The 25495-nt window shown below is 43.2% G+C and overlaps 2 protein-coding genes across 3 annotated transcripts in view; one reads left to right on the top strand and one right to left on the bottom strand.

The window, feature by feature from the left end:
- Positions 1–1425: 1425 nt before the first annotated feature.
- On the bottom strand, positions 1426–17877 carry adck5 (aarF domain containing kinase 5). Its single transcript, XM_063185745.1, has 15 exons — positions 17764–17877; positions 16601–16689; positions 15922–16074; positions 14954–15029; positions 14550–14750; positions 14088–14228; positions 12963–13076; positions 11821–11952; positions 11579–11662; positions 10300–10381; positions 9848–9926; positions 6727–6818; positions 5719–5971; positions 4716–4832; positions 1426–2814 (listed from the first exon to the last, which is right to left on the bottom strand). Exons 1-15 carry the CDS (start codon positions 17785–17787, stop codon positions 2712–2714), a joined length of 1740 nt encoding a protein of 579 aa, XP_063041815.1. The 5' UTR covers positions 17788–17877; the 3' UTR covers positions 1426–2711.
- Positions 17878–19303: 1426 nt separating this feature from the next.
- ctdp1 (CTD (carboxy-terminal domain, RNA polymerase II, polypeptide A) phosphatase, subunit 1) overlaps positions 19304–25495 on the top strand; it is a 140344-nt gene continuing 134152 nt past the window's right edge. For both annotated transcript variants that reach the window (XM_063185752.1, XM_063185753.1), the window contains exons 1-4: positions 19304–19806; positions 22057–22140; positions 24012–24105; positions 24367–24495. In XM_063185752.1, coding sequence (XP_063041822.1) covers positions 19499–19806; positions 22057–22140; positions 24012–24105; positions 24367–24495 — 615 coding nt within the window. In that variant the 5' untranslated portion in view covers positions 19304–19498. The remainder of the gene's footprint in view (positions 19807–22056; positions 22141–24011; positions 24106–24366; positions 24496–25495) is intronic.

A 25495-nucleotide genomic window follows, 5' to 3' on the forward strand; every position in this document is an offset into this window, starting at 1 on the left:
TATATAAATATGATCAATATGAATATAAATATGTTGCTTTTTATAAACATACTGTAGTCTATTATCAGTTGTAGTTAGGGAAAAAGCATAAAGGGAAAGGTATAATTTAAAAAAAGAAAAGATGAAGATGAAAAGGAGATTTTGTCCTTTAAAATTTAGATGTGTAGTAGATCTTATAAAATATATTTTTCACCAAGTTATTGTCCTAATGTGTATGAAGTACTGCATATCATATGCATCTGGCAGGGGCACGTGATGGTGCTTAAAACGATTGCAGACACACGCAGGCACGGTCTACATTTAATCTGTATGGATGTCATGTGTAAACTTCAAGCCTTGTTTGACAAGTTGAACTCTGGCAAGAGTATGCCAGCCCAGCCCTGAAAAGGGATTATCTTGTGAACATGACACGTCTATGGATAACTTTCCTCTACTATGCCATGCCATTTGGCAGACAAATGGACAAGATTTGTTCATAAAGTGACAGGCATACCCCTGAGGGTAAAGGGCATGAAGGTATCTGTGGAAGATTACGGCATAACAAATCTAGAAGAAGAAGTTTAGCCAATTTGGATTGGAGCCAATTTTTGGTCCCCTAGGGCAGTGTTTCCCAACCTTTTTTGTCTTGCGTACCCCCTAAGCCTCTTAGTTGTGCCATGAGTACCCCCTAATTAATTTTCTATATCATTTTCTCTGTCCTGATGTGGCTGCTCCATACATTTGTTATAATCATAGCACTTTTCCAAGTACCCCCTGCAGTGTGCTCGCGTACCCCTAGTGGTACACGTACCCCTGGTTGGGAAACACTGCCCTAGGGGAAATTCTTTCTCTGCACTTTATCCCATTTGGACTAGTGAATCACATTGAAGTACACTCACTAGTCCGTAGCAGTGGGCTGCCTGCTGAGCGGCGCCCGGGGAGCAGTGTGGGGGTTAAGTGCCTTGCTCAAGGGCACTTCAGCCGTGGTCCGGTCAGGCATTGAACCGGGAACCCTTGGGTTGCCAACCCAGTGCTCTAACCACTGAGCCACGACTGCCCACATTAATACTTACATTAATATAGTTTACCCCTGAAGTACAGATCCTTTCCAAAAAAAATAGAATATTATTTATGTCCATAATTCCATTAAAAGGTTAAACTTTAATAGATTATGATGCATTGACCATATTTTGATTCTAAATGGGGTTCTAGCTCTGGTGAGTTATATTGCTCATATCACCTAAACCTTGTGCTCATTTATAACCCACCATAACCGACTTTATAACTTTCCTAACAAGTCGGAATTTATTTGAAAAATTATCTGTGTTAAAAAACCCTGCAAATGCCTTGACCATGCCTGTCCTCGTGTGCTAGGCTCCCAAAAGGAATTCTTGGCTTTGTTTCGTTATGCAAAATGCATTTAGTTACAGTCAACAGACACTTCCATCAAAGAATATGAGCTTTATTGCCTGTGATGGTCAAATAAATCGAATCTCAAATGAAGTAGTCCGGATTCAAAGCACGAAAGACAACAAATTTATTGGCGCCAATGAATCCATGATAGAAAAAGATTTTTTCAAGTCCTGTCCTGTCCTGTCCCTGTCGTTTCTTTTGTTTGTTTGTTTGTTTTGTTTTAACGCTGGAAGCTTAAACTATGTAAAAATAAGTACTTGTTAGAGTGCAGTTAAATTCAGTGGTACTATACTTGTTACAGGATATGTTTCCTTTTTTATTGTGTTAAACATATTGTACATAAATAGAATGGTTAAATAATGTTTGACCACCTAATTAAGTATGGACAAAATTAAGTAATATTCATTATCGATAATTCATAGGAAAATAACAGTGTGCTTTGGTGCTTAACTGATTGTCTTGCTTAGGGATGTTGAAGTTAAAACAAATATGGAAACGGCTACCACCCAAACCACCGCCCCACACCCTGGGTATATCTGGCCTCAATAACACATTATTATTTTTGCAGTGCATACACTATTGTAGGGATGACAAAATAATGACAATGAAATAGTTACTTCATTTAGTGGCACATCTATTACAGATCCTGTAGGAAATAAAACTTACAAAAACATTACAAGTATTTGTGTAAGACTTAAAACTGGCCCAACCACTCCAGGTCAAGGGTAAAACAAAACTACGATTTTTTTCATGAAACCATGAGAATGTCAACAAAATTGACAAGGTAGACATATCCAGGTAGACATATACGCTTAGCCTTAGGCCATCCATTTCCACTTCATTTCCTCTTCTGCCACTTGTTGTGTCTTCAGCTGTGAGAACGCTCCTCGAAGGGGAACACGGGTCCATCAACCACATCCGGTGTGGAAAGTGCACAATAAAAAAAGCACCAGTTTGATGACAAACTATAATAACATTGTGAAATGTAAAAAAGATAAAATCCCTTCAAAGTCCACCAATAGTAACAGGCCTCACCGAGGCTTCAAGTGAAACCTTCATGTGAAACCCTTCATTGAAGTCCTCTGCAGTGAAAACTATGCATGTCCACAGGATGAGGTAGGGGCTGTCATGGGGGATCCTGCATCCCCTTCACTTTATACTACTTTACACGTCCTGGGTGTGGTGGGGGAATCAGACTCCACTTCTTGCTGCCTTCAGGTACAGTTCACTTCACATGGGTGTGGTGGGGGAATCAGTCCCCTTCTCACTTCAAGTACGGTCCACTTCTTGGGTGTGGTGGGAGAATCCGTCCCCCCTTCTCACTTCAGGTACTGGTATACTTCCTGGTCCAGTGTGATGAGGCCCAGAAAGGAGAGGAATCGAAGCACAGATCGCGTCACGCTCATCATCACCATCTCCGTCCTGTTGGGATACACAACACAGTACCGTACGATCACAATACAGTACAATACAGACCAGTGGCGGCTGGTAGTCTGTCAAACAGGGGAGGCTGTTCAATTACAATATGTCCAGAACGCAAAAATAAAGGGGGGGGGGGGGGATTTTGACACACATCTTACATTGGTCCTGAGCCACATATGGCCTAACACACTAAAGGACTCTTGTTGAAACAAATTTGTTAATCATTAATCATTATCCCCCTTATAGCCCATTCATATGGAAATGTTTTTTATTATTATTATTATTATTATTATCATTAGGCCTACCTCCGCCACATAATGATGTGATTTAGTTTGCCTTCGTTGTCTTTGTTCATTACTGGGTGCACGGCTTAACTTACCACTAGAGGTCGCAAAATCTTTAATTATTTACCAGACATTGCCAACACAGAGTAGGAAACAAGGACTCGCCCACACTCTCGGGACTTGGCAGTTAACCAGTTGATCAGACACCACGAAAGCTCAAAAGAAACGGTTGTTCTTCCCTACCTTTTTCACCAAGTCAATATTAGGCAGTGCTCTGCTCTGCTCCTTGATATTCATTTTCTCCTCATAAGGACGACTGGAATTCGCCAGAATTTAATCCACAATGCTTTGCATTTTGCATAGCTCTCTAGCTTTCTTGCAAGCTAGCCCTAACGAAAAGTAGGCAACTTCAACTTTTGAATTGGGAGATTAAAAAGGATAAGGACATGCCACTATTAAGACTTTATTCGCAACACTAGTGTCACTAGGTTTACAAGAATATGTACACAAAACTGGAGTACACCGCAATGAATAGCTTCCCCACTGGTTACCACGACGAAACTTCTCAGTCAAATTAATAACATATCCGCATTTCGATATGAAATCAACTACTGTAGCCTACTGACACGGGGTTCACCCAATCACAAGTCGGAGCTCCAGTCTCCGGTCCCTCCCCCCTCCTCTCTCTTCTCCATTCACTCCCAGTGAGGCTCAGTCTCAAAATCAAAAAAATTTCACGGCAATAGCCAATGACCGTTTAGCATTTTGCCATTGAAAAATCGTACAATCCCACATGCCATTGAAGTCCATTGAGACTCGACTCGCTTGCGTTGTCATGAGCGGAAAAAAACTCGTGCGAGCCTCGGGATCTTATAACAGATTGGTTTCATCTCTAAGTTGAGCACATGCATTTTCTATGGAGCTGGGTCTGAAATAGCAATGTTATTAAGTTGTGTAAAGCATTAGTTTACATACTATTCTCCGTGATTTTGGACAGGAGGCGCCTCCCTTGTACTCAAAGAGGAACCGCCTCTGATACAGACAGTACAAGGGGTGAATTGTCAAAGGGTTCACGATTCAATGTGCATCACACGACAAAGCATCCAACCGACTCCAAGGTATAGATGAGAGTCAAACCACAAATGCAATGCAGTAACTGCATATACATTTATGCAGCAAGTTATGAATACGAAATTTGTCTTCAGTTTCACCACAGAAATACAAACATTTAAAAACAATAATCCCACAAAACACAATCAAGCATTCAAACAATGCACTTGTACAAAGCAGAAGTAATTAGCACTAGTACTAGTACTAATTACTTGCCGTGTCAGCAAGGTTTCACATCCTGACTACATTGTTTACCATGTATGGGGAAAGCGCAGCTCAGCCATTAGCTTGGCTGTGTGTGTACCTCAGAACTGCAGCCCATTACAAAATGCAGTCCATTTACCTCAGAGCAGGGGACTTCCGGCAATGGCTGCCACGAGCATGGCTGTGTGGTGAGTGAGCTCGGCCTAAACTAAAATCAGCCTAAACTCGATAGAGATGGCATAAAGATCAATGTCGTTAGTGTCTGTAGCTGTAATGTGGATAATGAGTGGAGGAACCGGTTACCTCAGAGCGAACTCGAACTTGAGGCTCTCCCAGGACATCCAGAGCCAACGGAATAGAGCCAAGCTGGGCAGCATCCGGGCCTCGTCCATCTGGATCTTCCCCCAGCCGCGCACCGCACTGAAACCAACACGCACACGCACACGCACACGCACACACACACACACACACACACACACACACACACACACACACACACACACACGTTGGGCAGGCGCAACACCAGGGAATGCAAGCATTTTACACCTGTGTACTTTTATATCACTATACAAAGCAAGGTTATTACAGGTTTATAACTAGGTTTAGGTCAAATGAAGAAACATTTTTTTTCCTCTTGGGAGGAGTTGGACGTCAAATGTGATGACTCACCGAGCAAAAACTCCAACCAAATGTTTTGACTAAAATAAGTATCCTCAGACATCCCAAGCCCGACCCAAACTGTACAGTACAGTGCTGTAAACAATGTTACATGTTATTAATAAACTGCACCTCTTGGCCATGATGAAGTATCTGTCCATGGGGGCTCCCAGCGTGATGTTGATGCTGTTATGCTGTATTATTATTGTAATTATTTTATTATTAATAATAATAGTTAATAATTGTATTTATTAATAAGCTGCACATCTTGGCCATACATTATATTTATTATTATTAATAAACTGCACCTCTTGGCCATGATGACATATTGGTTGATTCGGGCTCCAAGTGGGATGTTGATGCCGTTAGATTGTATAATAACTATTAATTAACTTTACCTCTGCCGTATACTATGTTATATTTATTATTGTTAATAAACTTTACCTCGGGGGCGCTGTGGCGCAGCGTGCTAAGCTCCCCACATTTGGGCTTACATTGCCCATGGGACCCCGGTTCGAGTCCGACCGGGGTCATTTCCCAGCCCTGCCCCATCTCTCTCTCCCAATCATTTCCTGTCAACTCTCACACTGTCCTGTAATAATAAAGGCCAAAAAGCCCTAAAAAAATACTTTAAAAAAATAAACTTTACCTCTTGGCCATGATAAAGTATCGGTCGACGGGCGCCCCCAGGGTGATGTTGATGCTGCGCACAGTGTTGATGTTCCTGAACACCAGCAGCATGGGGCGAGGCAGATCCTTCAGGACGCGCATCACGCTGTCAAAGTGGTGAGCCGCCATGTCGCGCATGTACGCCGTCTCCTCGCGACTCAGGATGTTGCCGAGTGCCAGTTCCCGCATGTTGATTGGCCGCTGTAGCAGCATCTCGCAGAACAGGAAGTAGTCTGCGGAGGGAGGAGAGTAAGCATTATATTACATTAGATTAGATTATAGTAGTTTGGGGAGGGAGGAGAGTAAGCATATTAAATTATATTACATTATATCATAATATGTTATATTACATTACAGTAGTCTGAGGAGAGAGGAAATTAAGCATTACATTACGTATGTTATATTATATATATATTATATAACCATATATTACAGGGTGTCTACAGGTTTGACCAAGTCAAAATTAAGACATTTTAAGACTTTTCAATACCATTTTCCAAATAAAATTAAAACCAACTCGCGGCGTTTACAGATTTTAGCAAGTCAAAATAAAGACATTTTAAGACTTTTCAATACCATTTTCCAAATGAAATTAGGACCAACTATGAAGCACAAAAACCAATTGGTTATTTACATTAATGTAGCCGTTTGAAAACACAAAACTATACACAATGAAACTTTACACTAAATAAAATTCAATAATGCGTTCTAAATTACACTACATGGCTACAACTCCCGATTTCCGTCGCGAAGTTCATCACATGGCTGACATAATTATTCCTCCCTAAATTAAGCTCCACAAATTTAAGACATTTGGGTTGAAAATTTAAGACAAAATAAGACTTTTCAAGAGTGTCAGTAAATGCAAGAAAAGGACTGGGTTTGGAACAACTACCCCCGAAAACGCATAACAAAGCAGCAACAACAATATAAAAAACATAACAAAACAACACAACACAGCAAAATAAACAAACGACTTGGGCCTGACCTTTAACCCCTAAGTGCCTGGAATATCTCTCCATTCCCGCGTCATCCCGCAAGATAATGGCACGCCACAGCTTACACAAGGCCACCCGGTCACTATCAGAGAGAGAGAGAGAGAGAGAGAGAGAGGAAGGTGAGGAGTGTAAGAGATAATGGTGCTCCATAACTTCAGCAAGAATACTCTGTCACTATCAGAAGGAGGGAATCGCAAGGACAAGTGCCAGATAGTCAGTCAGCCAGAGAGAAGAAAACTGAAAGAGAGAAAGCGCTGACACAACATTTATCTCTAAAACCCTCAGGGCAATATCATTACTACTGTGTAATTATTGGGAATACACCCAAGTATTCCTAAAATAAAATACCTGTGTGCAATATCAAGTCAGCAAGCAACTGATTTATAAGGCCTAAAGGGAAGTTGCTAAAATTATTAACACAAACAAGACAAACAAGTCAGAAGCTCATAAAAAATGTCAGTGTGCCAAATAACAACATCATTCTGGCTACAGGTAAAAACACAGTAGTTCTAGTAGTACTGCAGCTACTACAGCTTCTACAAACCACAGCAAAGACGCAACTGGAGCCATTTAAGCCCTGGCAGTCTGCTGCCATCTTGCAAATAAATACAAAATAAAAACCTTTATTTATAATTTGAAGCAGCACACAGGTGTCTTACAGACTTTGTTTCTGCCTTCAATGATGCAGGTCACTGGCCTACATACAGTATATGGACAGCAGGCTTCTATAGAACTCAGTTTTGAAGCATCTGCGATTCATCTACGAGAATACCTCCACCCCAAATTTCTGGAAGCGTACCTTAGCAATGCTGAGAACAAGTGCTAGCATTAGCCCCACCCGCCAGCGGCCGAAATTATTTTTGCCTGCGAGTGAGTCTAGCCTCAGACAATGCCTCAGGCCCTGAAACTGTCGGACCAATCACAATGCAGGAAATTTGTTTTGAATCTTTGGATGCAAATCGGGTGGGGTTTTGGTCAGAGCGTTGGCCTAAAGGCACAGACACGGCTTGAAAAACAACGGATTGATGCCATCAACAATCTTTCGATGTCTCATTGATCGGGGCCAGACTAATGTTCACACTTAATCTCACACTTCAGATTTTGCCAGGCTGCCAATTAACAACACTCATTGGTCATTTAAACAATTTAATAGCTCTCTAAAATAAAGGGTCAGCCTGCAAAAAATATTTGGGTAGTTCGAAACAGACAGGAAACTACCGTTCGAACGAAACAGAGTAGACTCGGCAAGAATTTTAAAAGGAGATACATTGTTTCAAGTCTTTCATGGAGATGAATGAGCAATGGTGCTCGACTATTTCCTTGTTCCTCCCAAAAATTGTCTCATGTCTCACCACTGCCCATTTCTTCACTGTTGAATCGAATGTCCGCTGTCCATATACACTATCTAGGTCAGTGATGCAGGATGATCTCTTTCAGCCCCTCTGAGCCGCTTAATTGGGTAATTCAAGCTAGTGGGTAAAAAAGCTAAACTGTAGCCATGCTGCTGTCTACATGCTACTGTCACATCAGTGTGCTCCCACAAAGGCTTTTTATTCATTCACTTCATTGATGACTTTTCATGGGGTAGTGTATTATGAACTTTGTTCCTACGTTTTACTACTGTGCTTTACCATTCACTGAGATTACTCACAGAACTCAATAAATGTATCAATGCACAAGTCAGTGTGTCAAATGACATGCATTTGCAGCTAGTACATGTTAAAACACATCTCTGCACTGTGAAGCGCTGCAGCTTAAAGATCGCCTCTCAACGTAATTTAATTAATATTGCCGTGTTCCCAATTGTTATTGAATGTGTTACGCGTTGGTCCTGTTTTAAAAAACGTTCTGGTTGCTTTGTTTCAAGACGTTTTTGCAAGCTGGCAAGGTGGCTTGTGGAGAAACGAGAGAGTGTTCCGTGTTTCTCGTGGAAATGCGTCTCTGATTGGCTCACTCCTCCTGCTCTCAAAGAAACGCGTCTCTGATTGGCTCAGTCCTCCAGCTCCTGGAGAGAATGTAATGGGAAACAGAGTCGCCACTTCCCCGGGTGGTACTGCACTATAGGGGCGCCAACGGAGGCGTGCAGGCTCCATTCAGGGCTGTGCTCTTTCGACAGCGACCCCTAGGCGAGCTGTAGGCACGGAGCAACCGGAGTGAGCAGGCTTTATGTATGAGGCTTTGTGCTGTGTGTGTACCTGAGAGTAGCAACCAGCTGATAGCTAAGCTAAGCTATGTTTCGGGCCACCAGACGTTGCTTGTTTTGAAAACAAGCAGAAAAAAATTACTCGACATGTTTTTAGATAAATGGGTCGATATAAACCTTTGTGGGCAACGCCTTCTTTCGACGTGACGAAACACAGAAAGGCTTTCGTGATTCGCTCGTTTCTCTGCATTATTTATGTAAATTGGGAAACACCGGGAAACACAGCCAGGAGAGTTGACGCACCGCTATGAGAGCCTTGCAAGTGAGTTTAACTTGGGGTGACCGTCCGATCTTCGAAAGGAGTGAGTAAAACTGAGTTTTATCGGAAGTTGGCCTTTAAATAAACCCCAGCAGCGATGCAACTGGATCCATTTAAGCCCCTGAGGACACGCTAGACTGGGTGTGTGCTAATCGCCTCAACAAAATCTAACCTAAAATGTTTGCATCAGTGAGCTTCAACAAAACCTTTTTATTTATACTTAGTATCGTGCTTCATTAAAAATAGATGCATGCAGATACTTCATTGACTTTATATTTCTATTTATTTTACTGTTTTGTTTTTCTGCAACTAGAAGACATGACCCACGGTTTGTGTACTCAGGTACACAGCTGAGTACTAAGGTACTGAGGTACTCTGCTGTGCGTGCGTGCGTGCGTGTGTGTGTTACCGTTTTGCTGGGGTAATCATAGGTGTGTGTATGTGTCTTGCTAAGGTACTCATAGACGTTTGTGTGTGTGTGTGTGTGTAACCATGGGGTAATCATAGAGGCGTGTGTATATGTCTTGCTGAGGTACTCATAGACGTATGTATGTGTGTGTGTGTGTGTGTGTGTGTGTGTGTGTGTGTGTGTGTGTGTGTGTGTGTGTGTGTGTGTGTGCGTGTGCGTGTGTGTGTGTGTGTGTGGTACCGTTTGCTGAGGTACTCATAGAGTCCGTGGTCCAGGAGAACCAGCTCAGCCGTCTTGTCAGGACCCTTACGCACCAACACTGCAATGCACACACACACACACACACACGCACACGCGCACACACGCACACGCGCACACACACGCGCGCACACACACGCGCGCACACACACACCTTTAGAAAAACATGTAGTGGCCTTGGCTGACAGTCATACACTTTCCAGCAGGGTGATGCAGATACAGTTCTGAGAAACAGAAATAGTGAGGAAATAAACATATCACGGCAGTTTGGCCTTGTCGTGTACAGTACAAAGGCACCAGTTTGTCTAGTGACGACCGAGCAGTGACCTCAAGCAAATATCATCCATTTCAGTGTTTTAGCATTTGGTTAGTGCCAATTTCCATCCCTGACAAACTAAAACACACACGCACACGCGCACACATACACACTTTACCATTTCCAGGGTGTGGATCAGCATGGATGAATCCCGTGTAAAATATTTGCTCTGCAAACGTCCGTATAAGCTTATCTGCTGTCTAAAACATAAACAGAAAAAAAGGGGATAAACAAACACATTTATCAGCATTTTACAGTAACTCCTTTCATGGTAATTACAGCAGGTAACAGCACTTACACAGCAGGGGTGGGAAGCCTTTTTCATTCAAGGTCACTTCGTATTTTATTTAGTCCTCCAAGGACTGTACTATGAACACGGACCAAGATTTCCCCCTGCATTTTAGGCCAATACTAAAGGCAGCCACCTTTACAATTGACCCCACCTTCACTATGTCCCCTTAAAATACATCTTAATTCCTGAGTTGCAGTTGACGTCATAGTTGACGTCATTGACTGCTGGTGGTGATCTACTGCTGCTGGTGGGCGACCTGGGATTGGAGCCATTGAATCCCATTCAAAAATATTTTTTTTCGAACAGCCACAGAATATTTTGAATTAGACCTCGCCCACCATTTCAAATTTGCGCGCTCCCGTGATGGGGGATGCTGACGTAACTGCAACCCAAGAATTGTATTGCAAATGTAATTTCTAAGATTGCTTTTCATGTGAAATCATGTGTGTGACACATTTCATGCATGTCAAGTGCATGCATGTGCAACATTAAAATTATATCGCGGGCAGAGAAAAATGGTCTCACAGCCTTACGAACTGTAAATGGCCCCCAGGCCATAGGTTACCCATGATTTACAGTTACATTATGTAATTCCACTCTCCCTTGGGGTGAGAGTTAGGTATGTACCGTCACCGTGTAAATCCATAATACTGCATGCTGATACATGTGGATGCAGTAACAAAAAAAGAAACGGTCACATAAAGCGCTAACTCATGAAAACATTTGTAACCCTAATAATTGACAATAAAGCCAGTACAGAAGTACAGGGAAGCCAGGGTACATGTAAAACGCTGCTACTGAGTAAAGGAGACAGCAAAGTCAGTATACATGTGCAATAAATCTAATGTACATATGTGTGTATTTACAGTTAAGGCAGTACACATGTATAAAGCTAGTGAATATTTACAGTAAAGCTTGTGTATATTTACAGTAAAGGCAATATGTATTAACAGTAAAGTGTATGCACATTTACAGTAAATGTAGTATATATTTACAATAAAAGCAGTATATACTTACAGTCTAGTGTATGTATATTTGCAGTAAATGTAGTATATATTTACAATAAAGGCAGTATATATTTACAGTAATGCTAGTGTATACTTACATCCTTCAGACTGAGGCCTTGTCTCCTGATCTCCTCCACGTCGTTGATTTTACAGCCTTCACAAAACTCGGCAGTCAGAACCCTCTGCAAGAGGAGACACACTCGTTAGCAAACACAGTCACAGTCAGCAGACGCACACAGACACACAAAGACACACACAGTCAGCAGACACACACTAACACACTAACACACACACACACAAACACACGCACGCACACACACACACTCTATATCGTATTTACATTACTGGTGTAGTCCCAGAAGACCTTGGGCACCACGATGAAGTCGAAATGTTTCAGTTCTTCAGCACAGCGCTCCGAGTTCTTCCCCTCATTCACAAAGTCCAGCTCCTGGGCCAGAGTGCCTTTCAGATCCTACAGAGCAACGGTTGTGAACAAACACACAAACAAACAATAAACAAGTCCAGGGGGTAATTCTATGAACATGGTTAAGCGAGAAACCTGGCTAAGCTAACCTAAAAGAAGTGGTAAACCCGCTAAAATATGGCCCACTGGTGTCATTTAGTTACAGAAATGAGGCCTGTAGGCTCAGCTATTAGATGATTTACCACTACCTCAAGGTTAAGTTAGCCTAGTTTACTACTAAACCAGGTTCTTGGAACACTCCTGTGCACAGGCCTTCAGGGAGGCAGGGGCAGGTGAGAGCCAGACTAACTTGATTGGGGAGAGAAAAATCAGAAAACCGCAACCATTTTCATTCAGGGTGGTATGTGGAGCTTTCTTACAGGACTAAAACAGCGAATGCTGAAAACACTCAGGTTTCATGGATTATGTTAGGGACACTGGCGGTGTTCTCTTGTCTTGAATATGAGCTGCGTTGAGCAACAGCTTGACAAGTTCATCTGTCCAACACTATGCCATTAAAAAAGCAAATAGCTACTGTGCACCTCACTGAAGTAGGCCTACTGGTAATACTCTAAGGCCCTCCGCACATTGGTTCCAACAGCACCGCGGAGCACTTTAGACACAATTCCAACCCCCGCACACAATTTCATCACAGCAGAGAATGGATAGTCAATGGGTGGCTCCGACAAAATAGAACTCGTCTCTAATCGGCAGCTGACATCCATGCCGTTGTATTGAAAACAATGGAATCAAACTTTTGCGGAGAAATGCTCTGCACTTTGTCAGAGCCGGTGTGCGGAGGCCCTGAATCTCAGCGATTGTTACACTACAGACTACCTACACACCATCTGCAAATGTATTTAACAAACAGTCCTTAAACCTTAAAATAGTATAATTCCAATCCAATGATTCAACTAATGTGTTAGTATGCATCTTGCTGAATGGTGGGCTATCCTGCATCAATCTCCTGACCATCCTCAGAAATCAGCATAACCCAAAGCTGGCGTGCATCAACTAACCTTCAGAACCCAGCGGAAGCCAAAGCTGGGGTGCATGAACTTCACAATGTCCAGGAGGATCTCCACCGTCCGGATGTCTCCTTCAAACCGATCCCTCAGGTCAATATACTGCACCTGGGAAACACAATATAGAATATTACACAATGGCCTATCTATTGGACCTAAAGTCTTAAATTCATTAGCCAACAAACACACAAACACACCAAGCACATTTAACCCATTTTAGCCTGATGCAGTGTATATGCTCTTTGACTTTTGCCGTCTGGAGCGACATATACGCTGCATTCAGGATCTTGAGATTTTATTATTTTTCCCATTCAAAATGTGGGTGTTAGAGCTAAATGAACACATTCCGATGCAAAATGAGGGTCCCAGCTTTTAATCGCAACTTATTTCATATTTTTATGTGCTTCGGATGCTGAGATCATAGAGGTAGAAAATAGCACTAGAGAGGACACAGCAATTTGCGACAGCACTGGGAAATGGCAGCTGGAGCTTCCAAACTTCCGTAGGTAGTGTAGGTACTTTCAGGCAATGCAAGTCAATGGAGAACACGCCCACCCCTGTCAAGAAATTAACTAAAACTGTGTAAATATAAAGTAACACTTTAATCAAAGACCAGATTTGAAATGTCAGGCTACATATCTACTGAAATCATATGAGTCGATAAAATACATTTAAAAATCAAATAATACATTTTATGAACATAGTTAGCAACACACTTCAACTATTGTCCTTGTATAGTGTGTTGATGGACATTTTCACATGATTAAGCCATTTTTGACAGAGGTGAGCCTCGTTCTCCGTTAATTTCCATTTCTCTGATCTACCTACAGATAATGGCCGCTACAGATTGCCGTAAAAGGGGGGCGGGGTCCTCTCTAGTGTTATTTTCTACCTCTATGGCTGAGATATTCAGGTTTTAATAGGTAGAGGGCACCGTTTCCCAAAAATGGCTTAGGCATTCAGCAGGTGTTTTTTTGCAGGTGCCTTAGGCTAAAATGAATGAATAATGAACGGAGGCAGATCAAATCAACCTCCACATCTTCATTGTCACTAGCGCAATATTATCATATTATTATTAGTTTATTAGTTTATTAGTTGATATTATTATAGTAGCATTACCTTGACTGCCACTGGGGTGCCATCGGGCAGCTCTGCTTTGTGCACCTGGGCCAGACTGGCGGCCGCCACCGGTTCATAGTCAAACTTGCGGAACATGCGGTCAGGAGTCGTGTTGAAGTCCTCCTCAAACAGGGCGTCTACCTGCACATAAACATAGAAATAGAAGCAACTATGACTAAACTTATTTGAAAGCACGATGAAAAGTCATTTTCCGTTTTACTTACGGTACCTTAGGATTTGTGTGATTGAGGGCCTGGTCTTCTAGTATGCGTAGGGTGCGGACGTATTCTAGTATTCTCCTCACCTCTTTATATCTGCGGTTGAGGGCCTGGTCTTATAGTATTTGTAGCGTGCAGATGTATTCTAGTATTCTTCTCACCTCTTTATATCTGCGGTTGAGGGCCTGGTCTGATAGCATGTGTAGCGTGCAGATGTAATCTAGTATGCTAGTATTCTTCTCACCTCTTTATATCTGCGGTTGAGAGCCTGGTCTTCCAGTATGCGTAGCGTGCGGATGTATTCGGGGGGCAGCAGGTGGTTGAAGGCGCATAGTCCCTGGCCGAGCTTGATGTAGAGACCGCCGTTAAGCACCGCCCCCTCCACCATGCTGTCCGCCGCGCGCTGGTGACACGCAGACATGGCGTCCAAGTACACGGGACTACCCTAGGCAGGCCAGGAGAGATACATTACATGTGGTTTCCAAACTTTTTCTGCTGGGGCCCCTTTTGGATCTTCGAATATTTTCACTGTAGGACCTCCGAGAGCCCTCCTAGGGGTCCCAGTTTGGGAACCACGCCATTACACACAGACATGCCCTCCAGATACAACGCACTACTCTGGATGATCTACTGTTAGGGTTAGCTTACCTCATCCATTCCCCTAAGGTCCACATTGGAGGTCCACCAGTAGTCCGCTGAGATCACCAGTCCGACATACAGAGACCTGCGAAGAGGAGACGGGGATGACGTGTATAAAAACACCTCTTAAAACACATTTTAGGGAACTTTCACAGCGAATCGAGACGAGTGACTCAGTATTTTCTGTGCATATGTGAACTCTGAAGTGTACCCGGACCCCTCGGAAGTGAACTGTACTAAGACCTTTGTTGACGTGGTCTCAGAGGACTGACACCCCATTAAAGCCTAACAGGGCAAGAAAGAGCACCTGTTCCTTTTTGTAATAATTCTACACTCACAATATGAAGAGATTAATAGAACTGAGATATTTTGCCGTCGGTTCACTTTTTAGTCCAATTAACAAAGGACTGAGTTTGGTTCACCCATTAAAACACCCTGTTATAAATTTACTGTCACCAGAATGGCAATGGACAAGTCGTAGCGCATTGCTAAACGCTGTTAGTTAACTTTTCAATGCCCATTACAGCGTGCATTGTATTGTAGTAATATGTGAAAATAAATACCCTTACAGGAAAGAGAGACAGAGAAGAGAGACGAGAGAGACAGACCTACAGAAAAGACAGACTTACAGGAAAGAGAGACAGAGAAGAGAGAAGAGAGAGAGAGACCTACAGAAAAGACAGACTTACAGGAAAGAGAGACAGAGAAGAGAGAAGAGAGAGACAGAGAAGAGAGAAGAGAGAGACAGACCTACAGAAAAGACAGACTTGCAGGAAAGAGAGACAGAGAAGAGAGAAGAGAGAGACAGACCTACAGAAAAGACAGACTTACAGGAAAGAGAGACAGAGAAGAGAGAAGAGAGAGACAGACCTACAGAAAAGACAGACTTACAGGAAAGAGAGACAGAGAAGAGAGAAGAGAGAGACAGACCTACAGAAAAGACAGACTTACAGGAAAGAGAGAAGAGAGAGACAGACCTACAGAAGCGTGCGACCCCCTCTGCCAGGATCTTCATCTTCCTCCTCTCCCGCGGCTCTGAAACAGCGTACTTCACCCCCACCACCACCGGCGTTCCCACGGCAACCCCCAGCAGCATCTTCTTCACCAGACCACGCCCACTCCTCTCCGCTCTGCAGGAGCAGCATGCATATGATGAAAAAAAAAAAAAACGACTAAGTTTATTAAGTAACATGAATATGATAAAACTATAAACTTGAGTACATAAAGTAACATGGATATGATAAAACTCTATAACGTAACATGGATATGATGAAACTATAAAGTATTGCTAACTCCCCTACATTTGGGCTTGCATGCCCATGGGGACCCAGGTTGGAGTGCGGCCTGGGTCATTTCCCAGCCCTGCCCCATCTCTCTCTGCCACTCATTTCCTGTCATCTTTTCACTATTACTATCAAATAAAGGCATAAAAAGCCATGTTACGGCCCTACCGTGGCTTAATGGTAGGGCACTTGTCTACTACATGGCCGAGCCGGGTTCAATTCCAGCCTGGGTCCTTTGCCGACCCTTCCCCATCTGTCTCTTCCAAATGTTTCCCGTCTCTCTCTCAAACTATCCTGTCATGAATAAAGTCTGAAAAGCCCAACAAAAAAAGCCACGCTACTGCAGCAGTGCCATGTGTAGCTAGAACTCTACCTGTGTGTGCGGAGTGTCCTGTGGGGCAGCACATGATGGGAGACGTGGACCCTCTCCAGAAGCGACAGGTGATGCCGACACAGCCGGACCTGCAACACGTCCACAACACATCTAGCATGACTCATGCTTTATACTCTGTGAGGATAAAGACGGCAGGCAATAGACACTTACACACAACATGTTGGTAAAATATTTGGTAGATCTGGGACAGAAAAGAACTGGATGTACTATATTTGGTAATGATTTGCTGATTGAGTTGAATTCAAGCAAAAGGTTTGCAATTTTGAAAGTCAATTTTCATCCTGGCTGTCCAGAACCATGGCCAGTGGTGTGTCTTTCCTCTTATTTCCCAAAACAACTTTTAAAATAAGCACAGGGGGGCAAGGGTGGGACATGGGAGTTGATGTTTGGCAAGGCCAGAACAATCTTGTCAAATAGATGTAGTGTGTTTTCATTAGCTGACTAGAGGAACGGCGTGTCTCTAAACAGCCAGTCTGATTTATCCACAGGGTTCAATGTCAGGGACGTTCTGGTGGGTTCCTGGGGGCTCGCCCCTCTAATCTACATGATGTGTGGACTGACTGTAGATCAGCAAGTCTTACTGCATTGACGGGATGTGTATAGTTGTGTCTAGGAATAGATAGAGCTCGGAAATGCATCTGAACAAACGTGGCAAAAGCCAAGCTCTTGGCAGACGTTGACACATCTAGACAGCCAGTGTGTTATTCTGAGGTTATACCCTGAGCTGAACTACCGGTACTTAAAACCCGTAACATGTTTACAGGTTAAGTTAGTTCGTGGATGACTGAGAGTTACCAGTATTGTTGTTACCATTGTGACTGTTCAATACAGTTTAGCAAAGCGTGTAGTGCCTGCAAACTAGCCTGTACCAGTGTTATTTACAAATCTTTTTCACGTGTCTGCGGTTTTCACATTGACGCATTTCAAAACAAGATTGTCATGACTAAGCAGACATAGATACTCGTGCGGCTTTGCTTAAGAAATAGATGGTTAGTCAATTGTTAGACTCTTGACATTGCCTGCAACTAGCATATTCAGTTATGACATTGAGCTGTGATATCATTTGCCAGTCTGACAGGCAGGTTATCTCTTTCCGACTGCGTGCTTCAACTACATTATGTCAACAAACAGAAAGGCCTTACCACTTGAAGTGTTTTTGCAGTCATATTCCTTTCAGATGTATGACATTGACGACCAAATGTGGATCATTATCCTGTCAAAATCTTCCTCTGTGATCCTTCTGCCTCCCTCGCATGTCACGGTGCAAGTGGTCTGCAGCTCGCGGAGAAAAATCGTTGGCCAGTGGCACGGTGCGTAAGAGGTCACGTGGAAAATGGTCCGACAGCCAAGAATGTCCGGAGTACAGCGCCATCATCAGATCAAAGAATGTAGAGCTCCAGAGTGTTTCTCTCAGAGTACAAATAATCTGTTTCGATATCATGACATCTAATGGGCTTCAATGAGGGCTATACGATTTATTTAATTGCTCAGATTAGCAAAAACAGAAATTCATAATAATAGCTGTGGCCCAATGGTTAGGGAGTTGGTCTTGGTTAGAGGGTTGCAGGTTCAAATCCTGCTTACCTCTCTCCCTACACCCCCATCTATGGATTCATTCTGTCAGCTAAATGTTATGTAATGTATTGTTATCATTTTTCATTTGCATCTCTGATATGTAAAATGGAAATATTAGTTCAACTGTACTACATTTTAGTTGGGCCTATTCAACTGTCATAAACACAGTTTTGCCAAATCCTGCCACCATAAAAGCTATTGGTCACAGACCTCCGGCCACAGGCATATAAATAAATGAAGACAGATTATATCAGTTCAGTTCGGCGCATGGGTTATGAATAACCTTTTCCTTGACAACATAGGGGGTGAACACACTCACACCAACAGCATGCCACAAGTGTCTCTAAGCATTTTCTAGAATAAACAACAACAACCTGATCAAACAATTAATTGCAGCCTAGTTGATGAATTTAACATAGCCTCTCCTTTGTATCTTTTAAAACCTACTAACACATAAATGGACATTAGGCCTATTGATCAGTGCACTCACCAGCCTTATTTCAGTTTGATTTTTTGGCAAAGACATCTCCATTGCCATTCTGCAGAAATCAAGAGCTACCACCATGCTATTGACACTTGACCTTAAACAGGTCAATATAACTTTTGCCCATTGTTGAGTCAGCAGAGCCTACTCATAGGCTATACAAAGGCCATGCAAAGTTTTGTGACAGCTATTAGGCCACAAGTAGCCTATGCAATAAATTCCATAAATTGAAGAACAAATCAGACATGAATATGAACAAGATATATCAGAACATTAACATTAAGATTAACATTAAAAACAACATCACTTATTTGTTATTATTTTTATTACCCTCTATTATAATTTAATGGCATAATGATTTTTAACCATGAGTGGTCCCTTTGGAATCTAAATATCTTTCATGTCCTGCGTGGGTCATTCACTTTCTTTGACATGGAGGCTAACTATCTACTGTTTGCACATATTGCAATGCATTATGTATTTCAATATTAAATTAATGTTTGATCTTCACGCTTGTGAGAAATTGCACAGAAAGGGGACCTTTAACTAATTGAATGTCTCCCGGAAGCTGTACGACATTGCTATCGCTGCACACTTGCGTTTCCTGTTTACGGGCGGGAAGAGCGAACGAACCTGAACCCCTGACCATCCAACACCGAGGAGTGCGATATTGCTGTGCACTTTGTAGGACTCGTTTTTCCCACTGGCCGTCGGAGGCCCGTTTGAATTATTTCTATTTCACTTATATTTGGGCATCAACAACTTGCCTTTGAATTCTCGGCTGACTGAAGTTAGTAGGGATTCAGAGTGCACGGCAGATGGAGGACCCTGCAGACTCAGGCGGCGGTGGTGCAGCAGCTCCAGAGGGCCCCACAGCGGGACTGATGGAGGTACGCTGCCCACCAGGAGCTTGCCCTTTGCGGCTACTGGAGTGGAAAGTTAAGCCTGGCTCGTTTGTCAATGTGGATTCGGTACTTGCACTGTGCGCCCCTATTCGACCTGCGGAGGAGAGTGAAGCAGGAGTGCGGGAGCAGGCGAACAGACTGCCTGAAAAGAAGGTGAAATCGGACCGTGCAGGAGTTGTGAAGGAGCTGTGCTGTCAAGTTGGACAAGTCATTTCGCCTGGGTAAGTAACTTTCTAGGGTACTACTCGCAAGACAGCGGACAATATTGTTCTTACTGAGTATTTTTCTGCTATTATTATAGCTGCAATCACGTTTGCTGTACAAAGTCGATGATATTGCACTTGGAGTGTTGGTTCTTCTACCGACTTTGGTTGCAGGCAGTCCTACACGCTAGCATGTCAGGGGAGCTAACTAGTTAGCATTTGCATAGCAAGCTAGCGATGATGTTAGCTAGCTTTATTAGCCCCACCAGAACCTCCACCAGTTTGACAGTAAATTGTCAAGGGCGATGTTGGTTATGTTGATGTTTCACGCGTATTGCACACGTTTTGGTCTCTGTCGGTGACGGAAATGGTCTGTTCACATTTACTTGTCTAAGCTAACGGGGAATCACGTTAGAGCCTTGTGGACAACACTGGTGAACGTGCGCCAATTTGACGCGCGTGTGTTTTGTAGCTTGTCGCAATTGTTGCTTTAACCTACTGTCAAACTTTGCAGTGTTGTGACTGTGTGCTTGGACGATCAGACGTCACTTATTAAGTTCGTTACAAGTCACAACAAAGTACCAAATGGTTAACAAGTCGCGGTTTGCACTTGTTTTGCTGGGAAACATTGTTACACGAGTTGGAAGCACGCGACAGTGTTGACTTTCCGTCACGATGAATGAGTTGCTACTATGGCATGGTCTGGCCCTGGGCATGGTCTTTCTATACTGCGCACCCTTGTAGGCTAGTTCTAGAGCTCTACATCCATAACTTTAAATGCATTGCCATTAGTGCACTATGTAGATCACCGTATCAAAAATATAAACTCATTCTGTTATATTATCACTGGTTATCAACCTAATAACCAATCCCAACCGCAGTGCGCTTATTTGTGATATAATTTTAAGTTTTGTGTTAGTGGACCACTGTTCTGTTTGAAGAAAGTTTGCGAGATTTATGGGCTGTTTTCGCCGCCAAAATACACTTAATACTTGCGAGTCTGAGCATGAACGGCAGGGGGCATCACACGCTTTGTTTTGGCACCGTGAAGCCAATTAATTCTTTACTAACTGAGGAGAGAAATGAAAACCCCTCAAAGCCCTGCTGTCATGAATACAATTAATCCTTAATGAACTGAAACGAAAGTCCTTCGTATGTACATCCTGCTATAATAACTGGCTCTCTGACTTGAACTCATTTAGCAGACCATTGTTACATTCTGCTTGTTCAAGGATGAAAGAAAAGGTGGGCTACACTGTGGCCAATCCCAGGATTCTTCACATCAAACAGCGTTTTCGGCCTGTGCTTTCTTTCGCAAGTCTTTCTAAACATACAGTGAAGACACCCATTTTGAATTGTGGCCTCGTCAGTGATCTCTCGGAGTTTAGATCAACCTGTAGATATACTCTGCTTTCCGACATCATAATGTAACGTAGTGTATTGTTGAGCTTCCTGAAGTATTGTTGTATATGTGAAGTAATGCACTCTGCTTTTGTAATGTAATGTACTGTAATTAGGGCTGTAATGCTATTGTCTCGAACCGAGAAAATTGTGATACACAGACTCATGATACTGTATCGTGATACAAGGAGGCAGTATCGTGATACATCCCTTCAAAGTTTTGACACTCATCAGTCCAGAAAACTACCACATGATTTGAAGTGATAGTGCTTCCCAGCTTCAAATCATCATCATTATTATATTTAAACTTTTAAAAATGATTTGTACCCTCGTGTAACCTGTTATACCTACCATCTGTCATAGTTTTATTCATAATTGTATTTTATAACATCGGCAAATGTGAAATTCGTGAGTGTATCGAACCATAGGGCTAAAATCGTGATATGAAACGAATCGTGAGTTGAGTGTATCGTTACAGCCCTAACTGTAACACAAAGTGTAGTGCAGGGGTTGCCAAATTTGACCATGACAAGGCCCCCTCATATAGTGGTACGGTTAATTCCTGCCAAGGCCCCTCTTACATGAGTCGTGCCACACTTACAGGATTTTTTTTTTGCTGTGCACCGCAACCCCTCTCACAACCAGTTACTTTGTTTCTCTATACTTTCCCTTCCAACTTGCTGTGGCCCACCAGAGCACCCCCTCCTCGTGGGCCCCACTTTGAAAGCAGCTGGTGTGGAGTTTTCTGCCTGCTGAATCCTGATGTCTTGTTGTATTGTACTCTGCTGTTGTAATGTGATGTAATGTGTACTACTGTAATTGTGATGTAGCATATTTCTGACGTCTTGTTGTGTTTCCCATGTGCAGTGGTGTGGTGGCACGGATCGAGGAATGCAGCCATCCCATAGTGATGAAGGGCATGTGTGCCGAGTGTGGGAAGGACCTCGCACAGTAAGTACAACACTGGAGCTCAGAGAAAAGGAGAAGAGTCAGTCAACACACTCTGGTGGGCTTAACTTTGCTGGTTTCTTTTTATTTCAGTGAATAATGCGGTGAACCTGAGGAATCACAAGTGAAAAGCATTGTTCACTGAAATACAAAAAAAAAATAACAGCAAAGTTAAGTCCACCAGTGTGCGGTGATTCTTCTCTTGTTCTCTGGATTACTTGTGTCTGCACTTCACCAGCACCTGGACACTGACTGACTCTGCATAGGAGCTTCATACAACACAGGAGTTCTTCTTGTCCTATACATGTGTGCCTACTAATCTTAGTGTGATGCAATACCTACATGCTTATACATGTAACATGCTTGAGAAACATTAGAGAAGTCTTTTGTATAGGACGTATCAAAACTGTAATGCAATGTAAATTTGGTCTTTATTTTTTACAATTCATTACATTACATTGCATTACACTTAGCTGACGCTTTTTACGAAGCGACTTCGTTATTATACAGGGTATTGGAATCCAGGGTTAGATGACTTGCTCAAAGGCATGTCAGCCATGATGTGTAGGGAGAGGTAAAGGTGGAATTCAAACTTGTAACCCTCTGATCTTAAGACCACCTCGCTAACCATTAGGCCTTGGGTGGTGTGTTTATTTGTGTAAAACTTGTCGTACACTGGCCATTCAGGCGTTCAAACAGTCCGTCTTGCAGTGACATTATGTTATCCAAGAAGAAATCAAGACCCATCAAGTGATGTTAATGTGTGGCGGTACTTGTCCCTATTAGTTCGCAACCTGGGGCTCAAACCTAGCCTGGGTGAAAGTGACTGTTGACTCCGTGTGTTTTGTGCTTTATTAGCATGACTGTTACTATATAGCGTCGCAAAAGCATAGAAATAGCAAAACAAAAGTGTGCATATACAGGGTGTATGCAGGGTTTTAAAAAGTATTAAAAGGTGATAAATTAAAAAGCCAAAATGTAATGGCCTTAAAAGTTGTAAATTTGCTCAAAAGGTATTATTTTATGAAAAATTAGTTATTATTTTTTGTTGTTGTACCATTTTGACAGAAAAAATGATTGATTCTGTATCTGAGGGCAGTATGGGGCCATCATGGTTATGCGGTTAGGGCGTCAGGTTCCCAGGTTAGTGGGGGGAGTAATTAACCAGTGCTCTCCCCCATCCTCTTCCATGACTGGGGTACCCTGAGCATGGTACCGTCCCGCCGCACTGCTCCCTTTCGAGCATCTTTTTGCAAAAAAACGAAAGTGTAATGTTAAGGAGGTAGAAATTACAAAAGATGTCTTGTTAGTTAGTACTTGCATCTGAGTGTCGTGATGGTTGTAAAAAAAAATCTAAAGGTAGTGAAAAAGGGTATTAAATGGTAGTACATTTGACTTCAAGATTGGTGGATATACCCTGTTATAGTTACCTTACCCAATCAGTAACGGACTTCGCGGGTCAGTTCTGCGTCACCACTCTCAACTGTTTGCTGATTGGCTAAACACTGAGAGAACCGAGCTGGAGGCTTTTGCCAGACGATGTGCGGAGCCAAAATCTTTGGGTGGAGTACATAGGATGACGTCGCCAGGCTAGCTCAAACCTGCAATCTCCCAAGCGCAGCCACAAAGAAAAGGATATCTTGGAACTATTTTGGAGCAACTTGCCTGCATACATTAAAATCTTTTGGGTCTTTTACTGCAAGATGGACCAGTTTTGCACCACTTTGCTCATATCCACTGTTTTCACACCACATTCAGACTGTGATGCTATTTCTTTCCACTTCCCAAACTGTAGAAAAAAAAACACTCTCTCTGTTCCACTGTGTTGTTCTCGTCTTTTGTGCGTGCGTGTGTGTGAATGTCTCCATATCCAGGCTGCAGAGCAAGAATGGGAAGCAGCAAGTCCAGACCTCCACGGCAAACGTCTCCATGGTGCACAGTGTTCCGGAACTGATGGTCAGCTCTGAGGTCAGTGCTGGTTGTCTGTCGTATATCTCTACTCTTTGGACAGTGCTGTGTGTGTGGTGTTTGAGCTCAGTGCTGTGTGTGCGGTATCTGGTGTTTGATCTCAGTGGTGTGTGTGTGTGTGTGTGTGTGTGTGTGTGTGTGTGTGTGTGTGTGTGTGTGTGTGTGTGTGTGTGTGTGTGTGGTGTTTGAGGTCAGTGCTGTGTGTGTGTGATGAAGTATTTCAGTGAATATAAAGGTGTGTGTGTGTGCTTGTGTGTGCAGCAAGCGGAGCTTCTTGGTCGTGAGGATCAGCAGCGTCTCCATAGAAACCGGAAGCTGGTGCTGATGGTGGACCTGGACCAGACTCTCATACACACCACAGAACAACACTGCAGACGCCTAGCCAACAAGGTACACACACACACACACACCACAGAACAACACTCAGACGCCTAGCCAACAAGGTATACACACGTATACACACACAGACACACACGCACGCACACGCACACAGAACAACACTGCAGACGCCTAGCCAACAAAGTACACACACACACACACACACACACACACACACACACACACACACACACCACAGAACAACACTCAGACGCCTAGCCAACACACACACACACACACACACACACACACACACACACACACACACACACCACAGAACAACACTCAGACGCCTAGCCAACAAGCTATACACACACACAGACACACACACACACACGCACACAGAACAACACTGCAGACGCCTAGCCAACAAAGTACACACACACACACACAGAACAACACTGCAGACACCTAGCCAACAAGGTACACACACACACACACACACACACACACACACCACAGCCTAGCCAACAAGGTACACACACCGCAGAACAACACTGCAGACGCTAGCCAACAAGGTACACACACACACACACACACACACACACACACACACACACACACACACACACACACACCACAGAACAACACTGCAGACACCTAGCCAGCAAGGTACACACACACACACCACAGAGCAACATTGCAGACGCCTCGCCAGTAAGGTACACACACAGCACAACACTGCAGTCGTCTAGCTAACCAGGTACACACACACACACACACACTCACACCTGAGCTGCTGACATATTAACAGGATGCTATGAAGGACAAGGCGGGACCCAGCGAGCTCCTTATGTATAATACACACTCCACCAGGCCAGTTGCTGTAATATCACACACACACACACACACACACACACACACACACACACACACACACACACACACACACACACACACATATATATACACACACACATACACACACGGCAAAGAGCAACACTGCAGACGACTAGCTAACAAGGTTCACACACACCAACACTGCAGACGCCTATTCAACAAGGTAAACACA

This window comes from Engraulis encrasicolus, chromosome 20 (assembly GCF_034702125.1).
Source record: "Engraulis encrasicolus isolate BLACKSEA-1 chromosome 20, IST_EnEncr_1.0, whole genome shotgun sequence".
Lineage (NCBI taxonomy): Eukaryota > Metazoa > Chordata > Actinopteri > Clupeiformes > Engraulidae > Engraulis > Engraulis encrasicolus.